General features: G+C 40.1%; 1 protein-coding gene across 1 annotated transcript; it reads right to left on the bottom strand.

Annotated features, from left to right (window-relative positions):
- Window positions 1–1223: 1223 nt before the first annotated feature.
- tnnc1a (troponin C type 1a (slow)) lies at window positions 1224–7928 on the bottom strand. Its single transcript, XM_034172790.1, has 6 exons — window positions 7803–7928; window positions 6479–6509; window positions 5833–5979; window positions 3299–3413; window positions 2648–2784; window positions 1224–1859 (listed from the first exon to the last, which is right to left on the bottom strand). The coding sequence occupies exons 1-6, from the start codon at window positions 7824–7826 to the stop codon at window positions 1828–1830; spliced, it is 486 nt and encodes a 161-aa protein (XP_034028681.1). The 5' UTR covers window positions 7827–7928; the 3' UTR covers window positions 1224–1827.
- Window positions 7929–11081: the final 3153 nt, after the last annotated feature.

Raw genomic sequence — 11081 nt, 5'->3', positions numbered from 1 at the left:
AACAAGGGAGCAGCCGAAGGGACTTAATATTATTATTATCATTAATATTATTTTATTTTATTATTACTTCTATTTTGTCATTTGATTTGTAAATGGACCACAATGGAAATAAATGTTTTCACTTTCTTGTGTCATCCATGTATTTTAAACATATTTACAAATATATTATGTACTTACATTGAACTTACTTAATAAAATCACGCATACATGTACACAGATGCTATTTCTCTTTTAATATATAGATGATTTACTACCCCCTGCTAGAATGGCGTGTGAATCCAGAATGTAATTATCAATGTCTATTGTTCAGTGTTGATAGCTAATATCCATAGTTTTCTAAAAACAATCTTATCAACATTCTATTTTGGTGGCATTCATCCTTGACCCAAAATACAGAAGCATACCAAACAGCAAATGTCAGCTCTCCCCAGTTTGTCTGTGATCAATGTTATACACACACATATATGTGCACAGGCGCCACTTCACTTTTAATATATTGTGTCAACCTGCGCAGAAGAATGAAAACTGAGCTAGAGCTTTTTTACCTTTTGTGCATTCTGCCCCAAGCAAGTGCTTTTAGTTTTACACACCCACATACAGAGACAGTGGTGGAAGACATCAAATGCTCTACACTTCTCACTCATGGTAACAGCAACATGACACTTAACTGACTAAACCAGTTGAACTACAAAATCACAATAAATCAGTAACACTAACAACACTCTTAAACTAACATGAACCACAATAACAACATTTAAAACCCAAAACTTCCATGGTACATTGCAGCACAACATCCATTGTCCCCTGTTATTAGCTCATATCGCTAATTTCTCCAAAAATATTTGTCCTGTCAACTTTCTGTTTTCACAGCATTCTTCCTTAACCCAAAATACATAAGCATGGCAACGAGCAAATGTCAGCTTGCCCCAGTTTGTCCATGATCAAAGCCGTACTCGCACATGCGCACATACAGACGCAACTTGGCTATTATAATATAGATAATCAACAACACATAATAACACATACGGATATAGTCTTAAAAATGCAGAGAACGTTGTGTCTTGCCATCCTGTTTCCAAGTTTGCACTTCACAAAGAACAACAATGAGCACAACACGTACGCAGATGATAAAATCTTGTGCTCACCAATCTTGGAAGAAGAGCAAAATGAGTTATTTTTGAGGACCCACAAATGTATGAAAACACAAACCAGGTGAGTTCTCTGAACAATTGCATCTTGTTTATTCTTGGTAAATAATGAATTCCTTTTTATGCAGGACTATTTTTCAGGGGAGAGTGGAATACAAAGTTGTGAGGGTGTGAAACACACAGAAACATATGCAGCGGGCAGATCATAACATGTATCCTGTAAAGATCCAGTACACTGCTTTTGCTAGAGTTTAAAATTGTGTTGACTCACGGATCTGCCTTGCATTGTGCACACGTGTACTTTCTACTCAGATGAAAGCAATATAAGCCTCTGATGTGCGATCTGGCTGCAGTACTCGAGTGATGTTATATAATTGCAAATATAAATTGATATTCACAGCAGTCACACTGGTCTAGAATTAATTCTTTGCAGAAAATTGAGTCATTTTGATACATTTACACAAATCTAGTATACTCAGGAACTACAATTACTTATAAACTGTATTTACAACAGTGCAAGAGATGGAAGAAAAGTACAATTAACAGATAAATCTTGCAAAGTCATCCCATAGTTCTGTAAACTGTGTCAAAAATCAGCTTCCGGGTTTCCACAGATGACATATGGAGTCACATAAATACAAAATTAATACTATCGCTGTGGATCTTTAGTCACTCAGGGTTACTCCACTCCTTTCATGAACTCCAAGAACTCTATATGCAGGAAAGAGAGAATGTAGTGAATATCAACTGAACTCAAAAGTGTAAACATCTGCTTTGAGTTATATTTTTGGCAATTCTGTTGCTTCTGTTGTTTTTGGCAATACTGTTGACTGTTTTTAAAGGGGTCTTATTGTGTGCTTATTGAAGTCTTTCTTCTACAGTTAAATATATTTAGGGTTACATGTAACATTATCAAAGTTCAAAATCCTATATTTCTCTGCTTTATTTAGAAACTCATCTGCTGTAAGCAAAATTTTGGCCAGAAACAGCTTGTTTTAGACTGCCATGACAAACGTAACAGAATCCAGGTCTGGATTTTTGCTCACTTTGACACAGCGAAGTGAGACACTGAACAGGTGTATGCTGTGTAGGACACACCTACACAATCTGTGCCAAGAGGTACCTGGTCTGGAAAGGCAGAGGGGGTGTGGCAAACAATACCTCCTTTCAGTTTAAAGTGACAGGCACAGAAATAGGTCACTTATTAAACACCTGAAATTCTGGGTGCGTGTCAGGTGGTATTAGCGACCGATTTAAATAACTATTAAAAATGCTTTTTGACGTGGGTGATTCTATGGTAACGGAATTACAATCTGAGCACATTTTTAATGGGGAGCTAAAATATGGCCAGATTTTCCCGTCGTCATAATTCCGTTACCATAGAATCACCCATGAATTCACAGAAATGTTGGACAATATGATTCCTTGAAATGAAGGATAATTTGAAGAAAAAGCATAATAACTATCCAATCTTCTATTAGTGTAGAAAACCTCCTCACCATCGTAATCAATTTTGCCGTCATTGTTCTTGTCTCCGTCTTTCATCAGTTCTTCTATGTCATCCTCAGTGATCACTTCCCCTGTAGACTCCAGCATGATTTTCAGTTCTTCCAGGTCAATGTAACCATCTGCGTTTCTGCAAAAATCAAAGCAGTAAAAAAAGTGCAAAACAAATCTGAGTTAAGCTTTGCAGATGGCAGTGGAGGAGGTACATAGAGTTGGATATATCACTATATCCAACTCCATGAGGTGGTATGAGCGTCTAGTGCATGTGAGTGGTTTTATCCTAAATCTGAGTATTTGACAATGATCATAGCAGGAAAAAAGCAAGTTTGTTCTTTGATGCTCAGGCGAGGTGTCTGGCTTACATGGAGTGGGTGTTTGCAGTATTCTCTGCTGTCAAAAAGGATTAGGCAGCAAACCACAAGATGTACTTTACACAGCTTCAGTATTTGGCATTTTGTCAGTACACATAATCACGTATGGAGAGAGTATTTTGATACAACCACTCGATGAAGAGGGGGTTGACTATATCACTGGACTGTGGTGAATTTCCGGTGATCCTTGTCCTGTGTTGCAAATTGATGCCAAAACTTGTCGTCATGTTTCTGGTTCATTCAGATTATTAAAGCACAACACTCGTGACTTACTTGTCAAACATGCGAAACAGCTCTGCCAGTTCCTCCTCTGACTTCCCTTTGCTGTCATCCTTCATACACCTCACCATCATGACCAGGAACTCCTCAAAGTCCACCGTGCCACTCCCTGCACACATGTAGGTCTTTGCATTTATGGAATTTTCTCAACAGCTCCCTCAAACTGTAATTTAATCTACAATGACAATACAGGAGCTAAACTACCAGATTATTGTGAATGTTTTCTGATGCATTTGTGTGTTTGCATTGCAGTGTTAATAAAACAGCAATTAAGCAGGCTTGTTCCTAGCATTTGGAAAAACCTAGGCATGTACCCTGTAAAATGCTTTGAGTCAATAGATGAGTCCATCCCTCCAGTTTGTTAAAATGGTAACTCAGAAAATGTATATGTTATCATTCTGTAACTCACCAGATTAAAAGGACATAAAATTAGGATAAACTCATTAAAATTTGGTGAAATTTGAAGCACCAGAGCTGTTCAAAAAACTATATTGCTTCACTAGTGTAATATCCTTTATTTCAATTACATTACACTTTCAATTCTGTCAATATTTTTCTTTACGTTAGGTGACCAGACTTGACTTGCATATTCTAATATGGATTTAACACAATTTGTATACAATTTCAGATAAAATGCAGAATCAATTTCAGATAAAATGCAAATTAATTCTAACCAAATTTGCAGCACAGATAGATATTAGGTCTTGGAAGACTCCACTGAATTTTGGAGGTGATCCAGATTCAGATTGGCAGATGTCAGGAATCTCGGCTTGCTGTTGTTTGTGTCTGCCACCTGCTGAATGGTTCGTGGATGTTGTATTGATGATGGATTAGGAGCAGGTGTGAATGTCAGTGAGAGAGACAGAAAATGTCCTCACAAAAATTAACTAAATCTAAGAAGGAAACTGTTGTTTTCAGATTGGTTGATAGCTGTATTTTCTAAAACACAAATAACATGGTCATATCTCTGCAGAAACCCAACAGAAAGGATTTTGCATTGGTTTAGTCGCAAAAGTAAAAAATAGCAACTGAGGTGGTTGAGTTAGGTATGCAGTGAACAGACACCATTTCTGCAGAAAAATTAACTAAATAAGAGAATTAAATTATTATATTCTTATTGTTTAACAATCCAGGTATTTAGGGTTCTGGTGCTTCTTGTCTTACTGTATGGTTGTGAGACTTCAGCACTAACCAGTCACCTAAAACAGTGACTAGATGTCTTTGGTACTAGGTCTCTCCAGAGGATCCTTGGTATCATTGGATTGACTTTGTATCAAATGAGCAGTTGCTTATTAGGGAGACTCAGCAGAGAACTATTGTGTTTGACAGTCAACTATGACATTTTGCCAATGTGGCGTGCTTCTCTAGGCATGACTCAGCACACAAAGGCTGAGTCAAAAATTTCACTTTTGTGGAACCCAGTGGATGGACAAGGCCAAGAGGATGCCCATGGTTTACCTGGCTGCGGAAAATAGATGGTTACTTTCGAGAGTCGGAGATGGGCCAGTGGTCTGCCTGGGTGGTTGCTGTTCAGAACTCAAGGTGTTTCTGTAGTGTGGTGGATGCGGTGACACATGGCGCCAGAGTGTGATCCCAAGCCTGACCTAAGCTTTTTAACCGTGGTTGCATTCTAAAACTCAAATAACTTCTACAAAACTGTGGAAAGGATTTTGTATGAATGAGCCAAAGAAAGCACTTCTTCATTCTCTCTCTTACTGTCTCAACATATTTGTCAGTTTGAGGTTACAACTAGCTTGAAATTAACTTTTGTCCTTTTTATTTACACCCCCCCCCCCCCCAAAAAAAAAAAATCGCTGATTATTATCAGTCATGCAAACAAATATACCTGACAAAAAATAAGAAAAGGTGCTGTAAATATCTCATTATTTCAAAGTTAATCAAACAATTACTACACAATTTCACAATATTATAAAATTGAGATTGTATATTTTGTGTTCTATAACACCTAAATATATTCTTGCTATTTGATTAGTGGATTGTTTGTCACATGACATTTATTTGTCCCACTGTATAGAAAAAAAAAAAACAAATATGATTTTCATAATAATTCGTGAAGTCTGGTTCCATTTACTGTTCAATTTAGTTCCATATGTTTCGCTTCATTGGACGATGCCACTATTTAGGTGTCATATAAAGCAAATAATGAATGCTTTGGCCTTGTTGAGTGGAACATGCCATCTCTCAGCTCATGAAAATATACTGCACTCATAAACACTCATTATTTGTGTACTCTTTCAATATATCAACATGAAATACGTCATTCTGTATGCTGACTCTGTGAACTACATGGAAAAGTCACATTTGTGTGTTTGTCATCTGACATGTACTTTCATTATTGACATATACTGATGTATTCCAAATGTTAAAGGATGACTTAAAATAAAATTCAGCAACCGCACAAAGTAATTATTTGTAACGGTGGACTTGTAGATGGTCCAAAGGGGGTTGAATCAGTTGACAATAGCCAGTAAACTGTTTGAGGTATTGATCAGTAGTGCTTGATTTACCGTCTTCATCCACCTCGTCAATCATTTCCTGCAGCTCCTCCGGCGTGGGGTTCTGGCCCAGCATCCTCATCACCTTTCCCAGCTCTTTGGTGCTGATGCAGCCGTCCTCTGCATCTTGTACAAAGATGTCAAAAGCAGCTTTGAACTCTGCAACACAACACAGTAAAAACACAAAATCACCAACAAGTCAGAGCCTCATTGGCCCAAAGCTTATTCACGATGAGATGATCTTAGTTTTGGGCTAATTGAGATGATTTAAGCAATGGATCCAATGTGAATGTCGCTTCAACTTAAAATTAACTTGTTGGTAAGGTAAATTTAATATTTTAAAATGTTTAAAAAAACATACAGTATGATATATACAGTCACTTTTAAATCCTGACTAAATACAACCAGATTATTGTGGATGTTGTCTTAATCTCAAAGAAATTATGTTTTTTTTTAATGGAGAAAAGTGGTTACAAGTTTTTCTGATTTATATTTTGTACAAATGAGAGATAGATACCTGCTTTGTATTATTTGTGCAAACTGAGTGCAATGATGCATTTGTGGCATGCTTGAAGTTATTCATTATGTATATGCAGTTCTAGTGTGTGGGCGTGTGTGTGTGAGAGAGTGTGTGTGAATTATTGCACAGTTTACCCACCATTTTTCTGTTCATCAGTCAGCTGTTCAACCTATAAAAGGTGAAAAATGTTTGGTTACTCATTACCATCTACGGCATTTATATTTAGTTAACATCTTTAAAAGCAGCCTCTGGACTAAATGGCTTTTTTCTTTAAAATTCCCTTAGCAAATTACTTCACATCCATTCCTGACTAGACTGTATCTATCATGTGAGCAGCAGTAATAGGCGGAGTTAAAAATAAACAGGAGGATCAGGAACCACCGATAAAGGACACAATACAAAGTGCTTTAAATTGGCATAGCTGTGGATCTGGATCAACAATGGCACAGTAATCCTGGAAAAGCTACCACGAATGAGAGAGGGAGACAGCAGCTTATGTAAGAGTTACTGTCTGTCGTCCACCATAGATTAAGTGCCGACACACTTCCTTTTGATGATATACAATAAAATCACGAAACATCACTGGTATGTAACGTACACTCGTTTGCTGGGGATATAAGCGGTGTGGACATTCATCCAGGAAGAAGAGGACAGACAACTATGCAGCTTTCAGGCTCTGGGATAATTCCAGAATTTAGTCATGGGTTGGGGGAATGTGGGGGGTGGGGGGTGAAACCCTTCTGTGGCACCACACGAAGGCAGAGAAGCATTCTGAGCAACCATCCAAAATTAGCCATGTGAAGAAGGACCGTTCCATTTGAAGTCATGAATGAAGCAGTGTAGTAGGGCCAAGGGACCCACTGATAAGGGCCACCTCCTCAGGGGCCCCCCATCAGCTCTGGTGTAACTGAAACAGGAGGACAACTCGGCGTCAAAGCTCGACAGCACCTGATGATGTTCGAGCCGCGTTGGCGGGACTTTTTCAGCTATTTCAGTGATGTAACAAGCAAAGTAAAGTGGGATTAGATGCTGCAGTGAACTCGCATTGATGTATTACAAGAAAAAGAAGAAGTAAGGTCTTATATAGGTCCTGAGACCCATTGGTGACGGCGTTTATCCCTGGATTCCACAGCGTCCCATCCAGGAGGTGTCAAAGACTCTAATCCAGGGTGGTTATGTCCCTAGCCAAGTACCCGTTTACAGCTGGGTGGACTGGGACAATGCGTATAAAGTATCTTGTCTGTGGACGCAGATCAGACATGTAGTGTGATCTGGGAATCGAACCGAGGGTTACATATTGATAGTTCGACACCTATCCCTCTTAGCTACCTACTCTGTCGTTCTTGTGGGGTTTGACCCAAAACATCTCTCGTCCCAGCTACAGTACACACACATATTTAGTGAATATCCAACAAACTAAAACTAAAAACACAAAACCCATCTGCTGTGTAAGAGGACGTACCGCCGCCTTATAGATGTCGTTCATGTTGGAGGCTCGTCCGTGACCTTTCCAAAGGCGTCCTGACAGAGGGAACGTGTAGAGTCCAGCTCAGGGCAGCACGCTGGCCTCGCTCGGTCGGGGTTTTATAGCTGGAACCCAGTGCTGTCTGGTCCCTCCCCAGACCAAGCAGCCTCCCTTCTGTGTGCGTGCGTGTGTGTGTGTGTCATTTGGCTGATCTGTCACAATCACATCGGCTCAGATAAAAATGCAGCAGCTCTTAGGGAGCATACTTTGGAATGGAATGAGGGGAGGAGACTGGGGGGTGCGTGGTGAAGCCCTAATCTCTGGGGAGGGGGACAAAGAGATACTCAACATTCCAGTAGACCTGGACCAGAGATTCTGGGAATGTGTGCTTACGAGGGGTGGCTGAGGAGGACAGAGGCTGAAGACTGGGTTGGAGTACAAGACAAGACTGGAACATGACAAGAAGAGAACTGCAGAACAGGAAGAAGAAAGGAAGAAAAGAGTGTGTGCAGATTACATTTTGGGTTCTTTGCCCAGGTTGACAACCAAATTGGTTGTCTGCCTAGGTGGCTGCCATCCAGGACTCAGGATGTTTCCACAATGCGGTGGATGCGCCAGTGTGCGGCATCAACATATGTTCCCAGACTTGTTCAGGTGTCAAACTGATTCCAGAAAAGGCATGAAGAACCTGAACATTAATTTGAACAATTTATGGTGACCTACTGTCATCATGGACTTGAGTGTGTCTGAACAAGCCCAGACATGTCCTACTGGGCCAATGTCGACTAGTTAAACGAATAAATAAAACAATGACAGCAAATTATTATGTTAACTGATTTCAGCATTGCCCAAAAGAGGAGGAATCACCGATACCTGTATTTTTAGGAATCCGCTAGCTTAGCGTAGCTACTAGCTCTTAGCCGATTTAGCATGGCGGCTTCTCCTGTCTCTCCCGCACTTTTCTGCTCTGGGTGTGAAATGTTTAGTTATTCCTCGGCCTCCTTTAGCAGTAACGGTACTTGTAATAAGTGTAGCTTATTCGTAGCTTTGGAGGCCAGGCTGGGCGAATTGGAGACTCGGCTCCGCACCGTGGAAAATTCTACAGCTAGCCAGGCCCCTGTAGTCGGTGCGGACCAAGGTAGCTTAGCCGCCGTTAGTTACCCCCTGGCAGTTCCCGAGCAGCCGGGAAAGCAGGCCGACTGGGTGACTGTGAGGAGGAAGCGTAGCCCTAAACAGAAGCCCCGTGTACACCGCCAACCCGTTCACATCTCTAACCATTTTTCCCCACTCGACGACACACCCGCCGAGGATCAAACTCTGGTTATTGGCGACTCTGTTTTGAGAAATGTGAAGTTAGCGACACCAGCAACCATAGTCAATTGTCTTCCGGGGGCCAGAGCAGGCGACATTGAAGGAAATTTGAAACTGCTGGCTAAGGCTAAGCGTAAATTTGGTAAGATTGTAATTCACGTCGGCAGTAATGACACCCGGTTACGCCAATCGGAGGTCACTAAAATTAACATTAAATCGGTGTGTAACTTTGCAAAAACAATGTCGGACTCTGTAGTTTTCTCTGGGCCCCTCCCCAATCAGACCGGGAGTGACATGTTTAGCCGCATGTTCTCCTTGAATTGCTGGCTGTCTGAGTGGTGTCCAAAAAAAAAAAAAAAAAGAGGTGGGCTTCATAGATAATTGGCAAAGCTTCTGGGGAAAACCTGGTCTTGTTAGGAGAGACGGCATCCATCCCACTTTGGATGGAGCAGCTCTCATTTCTAGAAATCTGGCCAATTTTCTTAAATCCTCCAAACCGTGACTATCCAGGGTTGGGACCAGGAAGCAGAGTTGTAGTCTTACACACCTCTCTGCAGCTTCTCTCCCCCTGCCATCCCCTCATTACCCCATCCCCGTAGAGACGGTGCCTGCTCCCAGACTACCAATAACCAGCAAAAATCTATTTAAGCATAAAAATTCAAAAAGAAAAAATAATATAGCACCTTCAACTGCACCACAGACTAAAACAGTTAAATGTGGTCTATTAAACATTAGGTCTCTCTCTTCTAAGTCCCTGTTGGTAAATGATATAATAATTGATCAAAATATTGATTTATTCTGCCTTACAGAAACCTGGTTACAGCAGGATGAATATGTTAGTTTAAATGAGTCAACACCCCCGAGTCACACTAACTGTCAGAATGCTCGTAGCACGGGCCGGGGCGGAGGATTAGCAGCAATCTTCCATTCCAGCTTATTAATTAATCAAAAACCCAGACAGAGCTTTTAATTCATTTGAAAGCTTGTCTCTTAGTCTTGTCCATCCAAATTGGAAGTCCCAAAAAACAGTTTTATTTGTTATTATCTATCGTCCACCTGGTCGTTACTGTGAGTTTCTCTGTGAATTTTCAGACCTTTTGTCTGACTTAGTGCTTAGCTCAGATAAGATAATTATAGTGGGCGATTTTAACATCCACACAGATGCTGAGAATGACAGCCTCAACACTGCATTTAATCTATTATTAGACTCTATTGGCTTTGCTCAAAAAGTAAAGGAGAACACCCACCACTTTAATCATATCTTAAATCTTGTTCTGACTTATGGTATGGAAATAGAAGACTTAACAGTATTCCCTGAAAACTCCCTTCTGTCTGATCATTTCTTAATAACATTTACATTTACTCTGATGGACTACCCAGCAGTGGGGAATAAGTTTCATTACACTAGAAGTCTTTCAGAAAGCGCTGTAACTAGGTTTAAGGATATGATTCCTTCTTTATGTTCTCTAATGCCATATACCAACACAGTGCAGAGTAGCTACCTAAACTCTGTAAGTGAGATAGAGTATCTCGTCAATAGTTTTACATCCTCATTGAAGACAACTTTGGATGCTGTAGCTCCTCTAAAAAAGAGAGCTTTAAATCAGAAGTGCCTGACTCCATGGTATAACTCACAAACTCGTAGCTTAAAGCAGATAACCCGTAAGTTGGAGAGGAAATGGCGTCTCACTAATTTAGAAGATCTTCACTTAGCCTGGAAAAAGAGTCTGTTGCTCTATAAAAAAGCCCTCCGTAAAGCTAGGACATCTTTCTACTCATCACTAATTGAAGAAAATAAGAACAACCCCAGGTTTCTTTTCAGCACTGTAGCCAGGCTGACAAAGAGTCAGAGCTCTATTGAGCTGAGTATTCCATTAACTTTAACTAGTAATGACTTCATGACTTTCTTTTGCTAACAAAATTTTAACTATTAGAGAAAAAATTACTCATAACCATCCCAAAGAC

Source organism: Thalassophryne amazonica, chromosome 6 (genome assembly GCF_902500255.1).
Source record: "Thalassophryne amazonica chromosome 6, fThaAma1.1, whole genome shotgun sequence".
Classification (NCBI taxonomy): Eukaryota; Metazoa; Chordata; class Actinopteri; order Batrachoidiformes; family Batrachoididae; genus Thalassophryne; species Thalassophryne amazonica.
The sequence above is the reverse complement of the archived record's forward strand: the minus strand, read 5'-3'. Positions and strand labels throughout refer to the sequence as shown.